The sequence below is a fragment of the Gossypium hirsutum genome, chromosome A05 (assembly GCF_007990345.1).
Source record: "Gossypium hirsutum isolate 1008001.06 chromosome A05, Gossypium_hirsutum_v2.1, whole genome shotgun sequence".
Classification (NCBI taxonomy): Eukaryota; Viridiplantae; Streptophyta; class Magnoliopsida; order Malvales; family Malvaceae; genus Gossypium; species Gossypium hirsutum.
Genome location: NC_053428.1, coordinates 105,084,746 through 105,099,730, shown reverse-complemented (window position 1 = coordinate 105,099,730; position 14,985 = coordinate 105,084,746). Strand labels below are relative to the sequence as shown.

At 31.1% G+C, this 14,985-nt stretch overlaps 3 protein-coding genes across 4 annotated transcripts in view; all 3 read left to right on the top strand.

Annotated features, from left to right (window-relative positions):
- Positions 1-591, top strand: part of LOC107959631 (callose synthase 7) — a 28,227-nt gene extending 27,636 nt beyond the window's left edge. Inside the window, exon 42 of the mRNA XM_016895724.2 lies at positions 102-591. Within this exon, the coding sequence (XP_016751213.2) occupies positions 102-356 (255 nt within the window). The 3' untranslated portion in view covers positions 357-591. The remainder of the gene's footprint in view (positions 1-101) is intronic.
- Positions 592-1,736: 1,145 nt separating this feature from the next.
- LOC107959630 (uncharacterized) lies at positions 1,737-4,842 on the top strand. The gene is made up of 4 exons (XM_016895723.2): positions 1,737-1,951; positions 2,041-2,108; positions 2,404-2,498; positions 3,803-4,842. The coding sequence occupies exons 1-4, from the start codon at positions 1,837-1,839 to the stop codon at positions 4,341-4,343; spliced, it is 819 nt and encodes a 272-aa protein (XP_016751212.2). The 5' UTR covers positions 1,737-1,836; the 3' UTR covers positions 4,344-4,842.
- Positions 4,843-9,927: 5,085 nt separating this feature from the next.
- On the top strand, positions 9,928-14,568 carry LOC107959629 (probable receptor-like protein kinase At2g42960). 2 transcript variants are annotated; one of them, XM_016895722.2, is made up of 8 exons: positions 9,928-10,462; positions 11,035-11,779; positions 11,872-11,976; positions 12,160-12,282; positions 12,378-12,548; positions 12,647-12,776; positions 12,904-13,113; positions 13,946-14,568. In XM_016895722.2, exons 2-8 carry the CDS (start codon positions 11,115-11,117, stop codon positions 14,066-14,068), a joined length of 1,527 nt encoding a protein of 508 aa, XP_016751211.1. In that variant the 5' UTR covers positions 9,928-10,462; positions 11,035-11,114; the 3' UTR covers positions 14,069-14,568. The 2 variants fall into 2 exon arrangements, with proteins under 2 accessions (XP_016751211.1, XP_040970317.1); XM_041114383.1 differs by having other exon boundaries at positions 9,933-10,462; positions 10,871-11,779.
- Positions 14,569-14,985: the final 417 nt, after the last annotated feature.

The window sequence follows — 14,985 nt, the reverse complement described above, 5'->3', positions numbered from 1 at the left end:
TGAAGAGTACAAGCAACATAGTATGCCACTGATTAATTGCAATATTCTCATGAAAGTCCAATGTTGTTTTTCTTGTTTGTTTTCCATTGTGGCATCCCTAGATTGGACAAGCAATGAGGCCAGTGTTGAAAAGCTTAAAGTTCTGGGACTCAATAAAGGAGCTAGCAAGGGGATATGAGTATATCATGGGTCTGATATTGTTCATGCCCATAGCTATCTTGTCATGGTTCCCGTTCGTATCCGAGTTTCAAACTCGATTGCTCTTCAACCAAGCATTTAGCAGAGGACTCCAGATTTCCATGATCCTTGCTGGCAGAAAAGAGAAAGACATTACTTCCCCAGTTAAGTATGCTTGAAAATTCTTTTGCTGTTAACAACCTTAATCAGCAGCCATTTTTATCCTTTTTGTAATCTCTCCATTGAGCCCCTTTTTAGCCTTTCTTATGACAGACTTTGTATTTATTAGATCTTTGTTCTTTAAATCTTTAGGTTCTCCATAAATTAATCAAAAAGAACCTTTCATGTAATCTGTAAAATACATACATGTGTAGGGATTCCAAGTTCTGGAGTATTTCACCTACAATTTCTTTCCTTTTTTCACTACGACCTATTTTGTTGAATTGATGAATGGGAAACTAGTTCAATTTTCAAATGCAAGGTTAACAATTGTAGCATATTAAATGTGAAAATGAGGGGTAGTTGGGAATTACAATTAGAAAAGGAATGGTTGGAAAGTATTGAATGAGACATGGTGATCTGACTATTATTCCAACAAATATCAGGAGACAGTGAGCAGCATCCATATAAGGGTAACATCTTCATGCCATATAATTATGAGATATGGGCATGGCAATAGTGTTGCATGCAGGTACCTTCTGAATACGATGGTTTTGAATGAATGGAAGGATGAACAAGAAACTTAATTCTAAACAGACTGTATTTACTGCCTGCTAACTAATGAAAATGGTGGATATATGTGCCTAGTATTGTAACACACACAACGGTGGATATATGAAATTGAGAAGTAGACTTTTTATTTATTTATTGTTTTTACATTAGAGAATATTATTATAATTTTTTGGTTAAAATATCTCTACTTTTCATAAATTTAAAATTTAATTCCTTTACTTTTATTTTTAAAAATTTAGTTCTTTACTTTTTTAAATTTTAAAATTTAGGTTAATGCTTAATATTTTTAAATTTATTTTTGTTAAATCTGTTAGTTTCACCTTTTGAAATAAAAAAAATAAATCAAAATATTCCATAAGTTCCTATACTTTACAAAAATTTAGAATTTAGTTTTTGTGTTTTTATTTTCAAAAATTTAGTCTTTCTACTTTTTAGATTTTAAGATTCAGGTCTAATTGTTAACATTTTTTTTTGTTAAATGCAAGTTAATTACTACGCCATTTTTTAATTACATGGCTACTAAATACGTATTTTTTTATTTTAAAATATCATATCAACAAATTTAACAAAACAAATCAACAATGTTAACAGTTAAATCTTAATTTTGAAATTTAAAAAATAAAAACACTAAATTCTTAAAGAAAAAAAGAATAGGGATTTAATTTCAACTTTTTGAAAAGTATAAAAATTTATAACATATTTTAATGTTAAAGAAATACTCTAAAAATGAAGTTATAATGAATTTTAATTTAATAAAATAATTTTAATCCATTAATGTGAATTTTGAAATTCGGAAAGAATAAATATTTTACGGCATATATATTATTAGGGAGGGGGTGGTTTTTAAAAGGACCTGCAATCCAATTCTTCACAAAGAAACTCTGAAAGCCAAAGGGAGGGCGAGAGTAGTGGAAATAGGAAGGAAAAATGAGCTTAAAACATCACCATAACTCCAACTCCACAGCAGCTGCTCAATCTCTCTCTTTTGATGACATTGCCGACTTCTTCTCTCTTCCCCTTGACGACGCCGCTTCCACTCTTGGTATTTTATTTCTAAGCATTTTATTGGACAATTCAGTTACTTTGGTGTTTTTTAATTTATGATTTCTATATTCAATCTTCATCCCTCAGGCGTTTGCACCTCTGTTCTCAAGAAAATCTGCCGTGAAAATGGTCTCGACAGATGGCCTCACCGCAAGGTAACTTTCTACCCCTTTCTTCGCTCCATCCTTTTGCGTCCCTTGTCTTTTATCCCATGTCTCAAATTCCCATCGAATCGTTAGATATTGTCATCTTCTTTGATGGGTGGTTTAGATTTTTAGTATACAACAGGAAATTTCGACTTTATACCTGCTTTACAGTCTCTACAGTTAAAAAGGCATGGTTTTTTTTTTTCATTCTATTTTCCCCTTTTGTTTGGGAAATCTTTTAATTTTGTATTTTTGAAATTGATATTCTGTTTCAATTTGTGTGATTTTTAAATCTGAGGTTTAGTTTTTAGCTGGAAAGAGCGTCGAAGAAATCAAGAGGCATGCAGCTAGAGAAAGAAGGGGGGAAATCGCTGAGCTTTCAAAGGCTCATCGGCAGAGGTATAACCCCAAAAGAGTTGTTCGATTTGATTGTCTTTGGGATAACTTGGAAGTATTTATGTTAGTTGGGGTTCAAGTTGGTGTTTTTTGTGTGAGATAGTAACCTGTGTGTTTTGTGCTTTTTATGAATTTTGTAAACAAATAATTCACCATAAGTAGTGCTAGCATGCTTTAGAGTTTTTGTTTTTATCAATCAATTATGTAGAAGGGAGAACTCTTTAGTTAAATACTAACAAAAACTATTGAAGATAATGCTAAATAAACCTGTCGATGCCTTTTGTATATCTTGTCATAGGAAAAAATGTATATCATGATTATGTTCCTTGGACTAGGGTGAGGGTCGGATGTATGTTTATAACATGGTTATGTTCAATTTTTTTAAGTTTTTCTATGTATTGAAGGGTTCTTGGAGGGTCATATTCTTGTACCTATGCTTGGATATGTGTTGGCTACTAGTGTTATACGTGAGTATTTCAAGAAAAATCAAGAGTGGGAGCAACATGGCCATAGCCAGCTAGGAGTAGAAAAACATGGAGCCTAGAAAATTTTAAGTTTGAGCTTTTTCTTCTTTTTATAGTTTTCTTTTAAGAAAACAAATCGATGAAAATTATCCAGTGTAAACGAGGATAGACCTGCTATTTTGGCAAATGGATCTCTTGGCCATACTGCTTGAGTAGGCTCCATCTTAGTGCTTTTTTGGAAGTTGATCTCTAAAAGAAGATTTTGTGCATATTGTTTTTGTTTGTAATATGTTGGGTTCCTTGTAATTTCATGCCTGTTTTCCCTTCAAAAAGATCTCAATAGGATTCCCTAAATGTTGTAGATTAAATGTTCAAACAGATGATGAAATGAGATAATACAAGTATCTTACCATATCATCTCTGTTAAGACTCAGGAATCTCACTTTGTGTGTGTTAAAGATGGTGCTATTTGAGTCCTTCACCTCTTTATTTTACCCAAATCAAAAAGACCTTTTAGAGTATTGATCGTATGGCTGCTCATCCGCTGACCTGCTCCCAGCTTCAAGATGGAAGATTAAAAGTTTAAAGGCCATTCATTGTTGCAAAAACAAAAAAATCACTTTGCTTGGTTGATTCTTCACCCTTGATTGCTGCTCTTCAAACCTTGAGTTGGTTACTGCTTTGCAGTCATTAAGATCGTGTAAAGACTTTCTTTCATGAGAAACCTATGCTTTTCATGCTTCTTTGCAAATGATTACTGTTGTTGAACCACAATTTTCCTCTTCTATTGTTGATAGTTTGAGACTTATACAAACTGGTATTTCATGGATCTGCATGCTGCAGCTCTCAACCTCAACCACAAAACAATGAACAACCCAAATTACAAGGTGGCTCAGCATTACCGAACTTACAGCAGCAAGGGATAAGAAACATACAAACAGCTCAGGCCCTGAATTTTAGCCATCAAAGCTTGATGACGGGAGCGGCAATGTCAGATGAATTTAAGTTTGGATTCCCATCCGATGGCTTATCGGTCATTACAAACAAATGGTGGGGCAGTAGCAAGTCTGACTGTAATGAAGTCAGTGATGCTGATGGAGCTGAAACTGAGGGAGAAGACAAGCATCAAACTATTGAAGAGCCTGATGACATGGCTAATGACAAACCCGGCCAAAATGGAAAAATAGAGGATGGCATTAGCCGTCAAGGTTCATCTCTGCTAGCAGCTGTTAGAAAAAGGTCAATGGAAGAAGGACGAGAAGCACTTGAACTTGGTGTCTACAAGGGCCGTGGAATGAAAAGGCTAGGTAGCAGAAAGGCATCATTGCTGCTTCGAATATTCAAATCTTCATTACCTGATGTTTGGATCCACGACCCTTCCTAATTTTATCAAGAACAAGAAGATCCAGATATAAACAACTACAGTGAAAGGTAAGACTGAAAAGCCGGATACCAACTTAATCAGCTTTTATTTATGTCCTTTTAAAATTACTGGCTAACATCATCTGCTTTTCTTTTTGGTTGAACAATGGTGCATTAACTGTTAGAGGTTGTATTTTAGACACAAACTAAGCAAGTGATAGGTTCAGTGCTTTAGGTTTACCTAGCCATGGTGCCAAGGTATTATTAGTTTTGGTCCATTGGATCTCACGGTGTCTTAGGTTAAAGACGGTATATGCATGCACAGCCAAGTGATCTTAATTGGTATGTGTGAGACTTTGATGAATGAGTTAGGTCCATATTGGTTGATGTATAATGGTAGCTAAGCAGTTGACAGTGAAGAAATTTTTTTGTCATATTGCTTTGATCTTTTGATTTCATGTAATGCGATCACAATACTGTTTTAACTTTGTTATTATTGCATTGAATAGTATTTAAGGAGAGATTAACTTGTAAAACGATATATATATAATATTGGTCCTTAAACTATAACCATCATTCTAAATTGGTCCCAAAACTTTTAAACATTTTAATTATTACCTTAATCTATCAATGTTATATCAATAAGGTAATTTTTTACTAAAATTGTTAATTTAACGAGATTTGACATAATTTAAAATGAAAAATTAAAGAAAATGGATGTAAAAATCTTGGTTGAATGTTTTTATAGAAATTATTGTTAACTATAGTATTTTACTTTTTTTAAAAAACTTATATTGCATAAAGATTTTATGTGATTTAGTAGTTAAATTGATGGAAAGAGCATGTAATTTAATATGTGAGTCATGAAACGTTTGGAGCAATCTAACTCTTTAATAAATTTTATTAAAGGGAATGAAAAACAAAAAGCAAAAAGGTAAATAAATAATAAAATATAAGACTAAAATGATATTAAAAGTAAACTCATGGATTTTAGTTGAAAAAAAGAAGAAGAAATTTCAGTTGCATTTTCCTTTATATTTGTACCTGCCTTTTGCTTTTATATAAAAAATATTATCCAAATTCAAAGCTTACATAATAACAATATTTAGATTGATTAGCAAGAAAACTTTTGCATTAACAAAGTATGAAATAGGAAATATTTAGTATTCATAAAATAAGGGGTCTTTTTATGTATAAAAAAAATACTGAAAAAGGGAGTGAAATTCAGCTGCATTGCACGTGACTCGTGAGGTTTCTGATGCACAAAAACACATGAAACCCATATGAGGTGAGTAATTCTAGACTTTAGATTTGTCAACACAAAGTTGAAGATCACATGATTTATAATTATCACATTCATCCTTTACTTTGCCTTAATCTCCTATTTTCACCTTTATTAATTTCCTAATTACAAATGCTCCATTAATTGTGTTTATTATATTATTTTCATATCTATAACATATCATCTTTATTCATATTTACTATGTTTTTCCTTTTAAAAAAAATTAACCAAAATATACATTTCTTTTGGTTTATAAAAATATATATATAAACTCAAGGAATAGTAATTAAAATATGGATTATTGTTTATATATAATGGCTGATAAATAAGCAAGCAGAAGAAGATCGTATTCAAATTGTTCAATTTGAGAAAGAAAAATTTAGATCTGACTTGAAAGAAGAAAATAAATAGATTTAAGAAAACAAATAAAAAATAAATAAAATAATGAATTTAAGAATAAAGAATAAATATTCAAAATAATAACTAAATAAAGAAAATATAGAATAAAAAGTGAAAGATGGATCTAATCAACCCAACAAATTCAAGTAATGGCTCTAATCAACTTTTTAAAGAAAATCGAGAAAAAATTGCTTCTAAAAATCACAAGAAAGCAATCTTGCAAAAAAAAATTCCAAAATTTGGAATAAATAAATAGTAAAACCTAATAAATACAATAAAAATCAAACTTAAAAATCAAAGCCAATAGTATTTGAACATGAATTAAAAACTCGAAACTCATAATTTTTATAATAATCTCATTCAGAAATTTTTTTACGCATTTTTACTAAAATAGTTATAACTTGAGCTCTCAAACTCGAAATCGAGTGATTCAAAGTGTGTTTTGAAGCTAAGAGATAGATCTTTATGAAGACATCTTAACCTAGAAATGCTTGGATCTCATCAAAAAAGTCGTCACAAGTTGATTGATTGCTTTTCTAAACTTGAAAATTGACAGCTTCGGTGATTGAAATTTAATAAATTTCACCACACTCGCACATGTATCAATGGTAGTGAGATTGAAAACATGATAGTCAATATCAATAGATGGTTAGAAGGAGTGAAAATGGATTTCTTCTCCAAAATTTTGAACCAAGTTTAAATCTTAGTCTTAGACTGTAAAACGAATGAAAACACCGTGATTATATTAAAACAAAAAAAAGGTAGCCAATTTCGTTCCCGTACAGACTTGAATGCTCTTTTTGGTAGTAAATCGAAACAATAAACTCTAGGTTTTTTTTCGATGCAATTCCAATTGGTATCAGCTGTACTAGTGCTTACCAGTTGATTTTGCCCATATTGGTTGAAATATGGTGTAGGTACAAGAAAAATGAATTTTAAAATATAAAATATAAAATATAAAATATAATATTTATTTTTTATTTTAAATTTATTGAATAATGAATTGTCATATGCATAGTATGAGATAATCTTATTATTTAATTCATGAAATATTTGTAAATATTTATTATATATATGTATATATCAAATTTTTTTAAAAAAATAATGATAAATTTGAAGCAATACATCAAAATAGATCGATACAAAAATGTCCATTGATAAAGTATTTACTCCCTTAATTAAAAAAAACCTAATTATGTCTTTTGAGTATAATTAAAAATCTAAAAATTAAATAAATTAAACACTTGTATTCTTTGTAATTGTGTTTATGAAAATTTTATTTTTTAAATAAATTTAATAACATTTTAAGCTTTCGAATTCTGTTTATAGAGTTTTTTTTTTCCAACAATTTCATTATAGGTTTTGATATAATACTTAGCATTACTCATTCTACGCTTTAATATATTCAAATTCATGTCTCTTTGTATTGACAACAATGCCCATATCAATCGAGCTAAAACTTAATCGACGCTTTTTAACTCAATTTATGAAATAAAATAATTATTTAAAAAATATTATCGAATTATTAGAAAATTAAAGAAAAGCTTGAGACTCATGAAATCTTGATAGTTCCGTTATCAAACATTAGAACAAAAGACAGAATTGTATGAAACTACAAAAGAAGAAGAAGAAGAAGACTGCTTTCGTTAAATAATTAATAATCTTAACCTAGAAGACAAATGCAACTCATTATTATTATTATTACATTTCCCCCCTTTTTCTTTGTAATAATTCAATAATGTAAATGTGATAGAAGAAAAAGAGGAGATTTGGGGGAAAAAAAAGAGATTAGATTTAATTGAGACAAACTTTATGGAAAAAGTTATGCTTCAGATCAAAGTCTGTATTAACTTCCCCCATTAGGGGCTTTATTTTTTCCCTAAACCCATAATTATATACCCAATAGAAGTCACTTTTGTTTACTTAGGAAAACTAATAAAATATTAACACAAGATTAGGTATTCATGTTTGGTCCAATTTTGATTGACATTATTACCCCTATGAATCATTGCAAAAAAAAATGATAAAAGTAGCATAGAGGTCCTTGTACTAAGACTCAGATTGTTTTTTGCTCTTCTCTATTAAAAAAATAGACAAATTAATTTCCATGTGTTAAATCAAAGAAAGAAATGAATCTATTTGTACTGTTTAAAATAGGTGTGATTGATAAAATAACCAAATAGTAACACGTGGCATGCTACATGTACCTCATATAGAGATACAATGACCAATTTATAATAGTAGAAATTGATGAAATTTTTAACAAAATGACTAGTTTACTATTTAATTTAACGTACAAGGACTAATTTACCTATTTTTTTAATTGATGGGACAAAATACAATATAACCCTAATACAAGGAACTTTCATGGTACTTTTATCAATTAATTTTTAAAACTTTTTTTTTGGGTCAATGATTTTTACTTAATAGTTGAATTAGTTAAATTTTAATAATATTTAAATATGAATAATATATATTAAACTTTATAATAAACATGAAATTGCATGAAGCATAAATAGTTTAAAAAAGGTGAGTAATGTGATCTGTTTCTGTTTAATCATAGATTAATTGGGTTCTTACCAAATCTTAGTAAGATGTCTTAGTTGAATGGTTGAAGATAGTGACTCTTCCTTTAATTTAATCAACCATTTTTAAAACATGAAATCAATAAGAATTAAATATGTAAATGCATATCCATTCATATTTATTACAAAAATAAAAAAATTGATAGTAAGAAATGTTTAAAGTGAATTTACTCGAGAATTTTTCTACTATTAAATAAATTAATTTAGTCTTTAAATTATTAAAAAAAAATTAAATAAAGTTGAATTGGAATAGCGTTATCACTTATTATTTAGCAAGGTTAGTATTTTCAAAGTTTTTATAATTTTATAAATGAAATCTTTTGCATGGAATTGATTTATAATTGAAAAAAAAAATTCAAGATATTTTTTTATATAATACGTGTTATCTGTATTATAATTCGGACTTATTTGATTCTTTTTACTAATATGACTAAATTAATCTATTTAATAATAGATGGGCTAATTTGATTTAATATTTTAACCAATATCTTAATATCCATTATCATCTTTTTATGAGTGGAGGTTATATGTTGAGTCAAATCATGATTTTTTTTTTTAAAATTCAAATCGGTCTCAATTCAATTCACTCAAACGTAATAAAATATTAAAAATATAAATTTATATTAATATTTGTATAATTAAATTAAAAATAGAATTATCTTTAAAATTATTTAATTTGAATAAATCTCTATATAAATAAAAATTATAAAAATTATTTTAAAGTACAGTGGAGTTGTCTATGGATGAGAGGGTTGAATCATACCTTCAAAGCCATTTTCATGAGAGATTAAGACATTCTAACTCCTTGAAAATGAAATTTAAGAATTAATTCTTTCAATTGAAAAATAAATAATTTATTGGTTGAAAAATAATTTTAGACAACTTAAATAAGTAAACATCAAGGCAACCTTAGATTTTAGGTGCTGGATTTGGGTTTGACTTCTTTTTGTTGTTTTTTCTTTAAATCCTCAATTTCATGTCTTTAAAAAACCTTTTTTTTTATTCATGTCTTTATTTGAATATTACTTAAATATCATTAGTTATTTAATTTTATCTTTTTCTATGATAACATAAGAATAGAATAATTAAAAATTGAGTGATAAAAAAATAAAATTAAACAGTTGAGTGATTATTATAACTTTTTATAAATTAAGTAGCTAAAAAAATACTAATAATTGAATAATTATTTATGTAATTTACTCTTAGAATTAAAATTAATTAGAACTTTTATAAAATAAATATTTTATGGAGTGAAATTAAATTCAAAACTTTTTTGTTCATTAAATTAAATTCAAATTGTGTTGATATAAATTATCCATTGACACAGGATTGGATTGAATTTTTTATTATCCCAAAATATAAGTGCCCACTTCCATGAGTTCACCTCAATTTTGCTTTTCCTTCACTGTTTCCTTTCTTTTTTTCCTCTCTCTTTTTCTCTGGTTTCCTCCATTGCAAACTAAGCTTCCTTTCCAGCTTTCTTTGAGGTCCCTCTCTTCCCCTCAAACACCCAAGACCCACCAACCATTTTACCCACCCTTCTCCTTTTCTTTTCCCCCTTTTTTTTTTCATTATATATTTAGCCTTTTTCCCTCTTTATATATGTAATATATATGCATTTTTGGTTGAAGCTGAATTCTTTCTTTTTGCCCACTTGGAAGGCAAACAACAACAACAACTACAAAAGAAAGGGTCTCTACTTGTAAACTACTCTTTCCCTTTGCAACTGCAGCTTTACCCTTTTTCAGGCATTTGGGGGGGGGGTTTGTTTTGTTTTGCATTGCCTTGACTTATCTTTTTTGCTCATTCGGATGCTAAAGTTTAAGGGTTTTGTTTTTTCTTTGCTTCTTTGACTGCTCAAGGAAGAAGATCGAGGTAAATGCTCTCTCTTTCTTGCTCTTTTTATCTTACTTTATCTGTCTCTTACTTGGATCATAAGTGATTCTTTTGTTTTTTTTACAAGTTTATTCATTTTCAAGAGAAATGGAGTTGGTTTGGGTGTATTTAATCATGGAATATAAGTTTATTGTAAAATTTTAATTGGTCTGACTTGTTTATTGAATGATTTTTCTTGATTGTTTAAGTTCATAAAAAATGTGGGTTTTTTTTCTTCTTCTTTTATTTTTTGTTTTTCACTCATGAAGTTCATTAAATGTGGTATCAGATTCTCCTGTTATTATTATTATTTTTTTACTTTTCCTTTTCATCTTTTTCTGTTCTTTTCGGTGGGTGAAGATTAAGCCAAGAATCTTATGGGATTTATTTTCTTTTTTCGGTCTTTAGATTTGAATGCAAGGATGGGTTTTATGAGAATGGATGAAATGTCAATCACATCTAGCTTGTTCTCCATAGCATTTCTCCAAAAATGAGTCTATGGATCTTTAAAAGGATTAAACATGTCAACTTTTTGATATTTCTGGTGTTATATGACATGTTCTGGCATGCAGGTAGGAATGTCTTAAGATTCTGATATTGTATAAAAGAGGCCGAATATAATTTTTGACTCTTAAAGCCCAGAAGATCAGAGATGTCATCTCAGGGTGCCTTAAATGCTGAGTTATCAAAGAAGACATCATTTTTGGGTCTAAAACTTTGGGTTTTGATTGGTATATCTGTTGGGGCATTTATAGTGTTGATTCTTGGTATTTTGTCTGTTTGGGTTACATTTCGGAGAAGATCCAGACGATCGGTAGACAAGTTTTCGCTTTCTCAGATACCAAATGTCTCAAAGGAAATCAAGGTTGACAAGGTTGGAGTTCAGAGATTCAATGATCAACCAGAAAGTTTATTCCTTTCTGTTAATGATAAATCCAATGATAAGAATTCTGAGAGAATGTTAGCTCATCTGGGGATGAGCAAATCGAGTGATCCTGATAATGCAAGTCAATGCAGCTCAATTTACCATCACGAGAGAGGTTTTAGTTCTCATTCAGGAGAAGAAGGGAGCTCCGGAACGGTTCGAAAGCAGTCTTCATTGTCATATGGAGGACTAGTGACGGCCTCTCCCTTAGTTGGTCTGCCAGAAATTTCACATCTTGGGTGGGGTCACTGGTTTACTCTTAGGGATCTCGATCTTGCCACAAATCACTTCGCAGCAGAGAATGTGCTTGGAGAGGGTGGATATGGGGTGGTTTACAAGGGTAGACTGATCAATGGAACTGAAGTAGCAGTTAAGAAAATTCTTAATAATCTGTAAGGATATATTTGAGACACTTTTTATTTTCTTTTAATACTTGGTTCTTAAAAAGGATGTTTTGTAATAAATTGCGCATTTGGATGTCTAGGGGACAGGCTGAAAAAGAATTTAGGGTGGAAGTGGATGCCATTGGTCATGTTCGTCATAAGAATCTTGTGCGGCTTTTGGGTTATTGTATAGAAGGAGTTCACAGGTGAACTCAAATGTGTTTCATCGGTTTATTTGTCAATTTCTTGCAGATTCACTTTTAACCGTAATTGTTTATTAATATGTTAATGCAGGCTAGACTTTTGTCATCCTATCTGTCTTCATAGTTATTTGAGTATGATTAGCTGGAAATGAGGTTATAACTGTAATTATTGGTTGATTATCATAGGATGCTGGTATATGAATATGTGAATAATGGTAACTTGGAACAATGGCTACACGGGGCAATGCGCCAGCATGGGACCCTTACTTGGGAGGCTCGCATGAAGGTTATTATTGGTACTGCCAAGGCGTAAGTCACCATTCAAACTTGAAGCTTCTTGTTTTGTTTACTTTTTGTTAGTTAAAAATTGAAGTGTGACAAAAAGCTGGTGTTTCTGGTTGCAGACTTGCTTATTTGCATGAAGCAATAGAACCCAAAGTTGTTCACCGGGACATAAAATCAAGTAACATCTTGATTGATGATGATTTCAATGCCAAGGTTTCTGATTTTGGACTGGCCAAGCTCTTGGGTTCAGGAGAGAGTCATATCACAACTAGAGTTATGGGGACTTTTGGGTAACTCTTTTAAGTTCTTGTTCTCTCCAGCAATTATTTATTATTTTATTTGAATTGCAAGTATCTGCGGATTGAAAAATTTTGTATGTGACTTGCAGTTATGTGGCACCAGAATATGCTAACACTGGCTTGTTAAATGAGAAGAGTGATATTTACAGCTTCGGTGTTCTTCTGCTTGAAGCTGTCACTGGAAGAGACCCTGTTGACTATGGCAGACCAGCAAATGAGGTGATAATTAATACATGCTAACACTTTTTCCATCAAATTCTCATCTCTTGGCCCCCTTACTGTGTTCGATTGTATATCGCTAAGTTCTTCAAGAATTTCTCATAAGCAAACCATATGCCTACTGCAGGTTAACCTTGTTGAGTGGCTTAAGATGATGGTTGGAACAAGAAGAGCAGAGGAAGTTGTGGATCCGAATCTTGAAACTAGACCTGCCACACGTGCTCTTAAACGTGCCCTTTTGGTGGCACTTAGGTGTGTTGATCCTGATGCAAATAAGCGACCCAAAATGACTCAGGTTGTGCGAATGCTTGAAGCTGATGAATATCCATTTCGTGAGGTATAAGTTTCCTGTTTTTTGGAATTTAATGTTATTTTCATGTATATGCGGTGTGGTTTTTTTTTCATGAATTATTAATGTACTAGGTGTAGTGCATTTCTTTTGAATTACGGTTTGCAAATTTCAGCATATTTGGTAGTGAGCCGGATACTCGGTATCTTTGATAGAGTATTTCATCCTTGCATCTCCTGCCATCCCTTCACTCTAAACGATTCACTGAGAAAAAGAAAAGACAGTGGGGAATCCTACTAGGCAGAAAACCTATCCTGAGTATGAGTTCGCGTGAATGTCTCAATGCTAGTTAATTTGTTTTAATTACTACGATATAAAGGCTTAGCACGAATTATGAAGTCCCTGAAGTATTTTTGATATTATTTGAATTTCTGATGCTCAAGTTTGTTGTCATGCTCTTACATGACATTCATTATGACCTAGTGTTTACCGCGCATCTATCTTGCGATACATACAATACTATTCTTTTGGCTTGTAAAACCCGAGTCCATCTATAAACCAGACAGTTAGTACTATAAAGTGCTTTCAATGTCTTAGCATTCTACTTCCTACCACTTGATTGTTGATGGTCGTTTACCGGAGCTTTTTTCTTGAATTCTATTAGCCCTAAAATAACGGTATTTTGTAGTTTCTGAATCTCATTCTAGTTTGTTTTGCTTCTTGTAGCTCCTTGTACCATTCTCAACTTGGCCTTAAACTTATTTTCATTCATATATGGTTATGTTGTCCTACACTTGTGCTTGTTTTTGCATGATCATTGTACTCTACAAGCTCCGTTGACAAAACCCTGATATCATTCTTCTTCAATCTTATCATTCAGGACCGGAGGAACAGAAAGAGCCGAACAGCCAGCATGGAAATCGAATCATTGAAGGAACCAACGGACGCGGAGAGCAAGGCCGGGGAATCACAGAGCAGCGTAACCAAGACGACGCATGAGTAATAGGACTACTGACAAAAAAGCAATGACATGGTGAATAATTGGTGTAGTATTTAAAGCTTTTCAGCTACCCATTGATACATGTACATCTCAAAGTTTGTTTGTTTGTTGGAGAAATTTGGTGCATTGGAAAAGATGAATCTCTCTCAGCATGAAGAAAAAAAAGCACGTTAGGGGTTTTGAATTACAGGCATGAGCATCATCAGCTGTTTCCTTGGGCAAATCAGAGGGATGAAAGGCAGCTTTCAAGCATATGAAAGGCTAACATCCAAAAAAGAAAAAAAAGAGAGATAAAATGGTTCTTGTTGTAAAGGTGTGTCTATGGGATTGGTGGGCTGTTTTTTATTATGCTACTATATAATATGATTATTATTTATTTTATTTATATTTTTCTTGTTTTCCCCCCTCTTGGGGATTCAATTAATGTTCTTTGGATGATAATGATCATTTTGATTTGCACTTTGTAATGATTGCATGTGTGGGTATTCAATCTTTCTTTTTCAGTCTTTGATTCATGATTTATTGTCGCCTCAGAGCTCACAGTAATCAGTTTCCTGTTTCAGATTTCATCATATGCTTTCCTTCTAAGCTGGCCTTCCCAGATCACAATCTCTACATGTATGCTATTAGTATAAAGTTGCAAATACAAGAGTAATCATATAATTATACATAAAAGAAGTAAGAATTAAGGTTTGAGAAGTAGAAAAGGAATGTTTGGTTGGTTGGTTACAGGTAAAATGTCATCTAAGTGTATATTTTACGTTTTAGATTAGTTGTCTGAATTTCCTGTTGTAAAGTGTAATAATAATGTTTGACTTGTAATGCGTGCCTTGTAACACTTTTTCTGTTGAGTGGTCTACCCGCCGTTTGCAGTTTCTAGAGGTTTAGGGGTATATTATTAATATATAAAGAAAATTTCA

Excerpts from the sequence above, each read along its gene's own strand:
- LOC107959629 (XM_016895722.2), top strand. The coding sequence starts at position 11,115 with ATGTCATCTCAGGGTGCCTTAAATGCTGAGTTATCAAAGAAGACATCA. Across the intron at positions 12,777-12,903 it reads ATGGCAGACCAGCAAATGAG|GTTAACCTTGTTGAGTGGCT; the intron begins GTGATAATTAAT and ends TGCCTACTGCAG. Across the intron at positions 13,114-13,945 it reads ATGAATATCCATTTCGTGAG|GACCGGAGGAACAGAAAGAG; the intron begins GTATAAGTTTCC and ends CTTATCATTCAG.
- LOC107959630 (XM_016895723.2), top strand. The coding sequence starts at position 1,837 with ATGAGCTTAAAACATCACCATAACTCCAACTCCACAGCAGCTGCTCAA. Across the intron at positions 2,109-2,403 it reads ACAGATGGCCTCACCGCAAG|TTTTTAGCTGGAAAGAGCGT; the intron begins GTAACTTTCTAC and ends TCTGAGGTTTAG. Across the intron at positions 2,499-3,802 it reads TCAAAGGCTCATCGGCAGAG|CTCTCAACCTCAACCACAAA; the intron begins GTATAACCCCAA and ends TGCATGCTGCAG.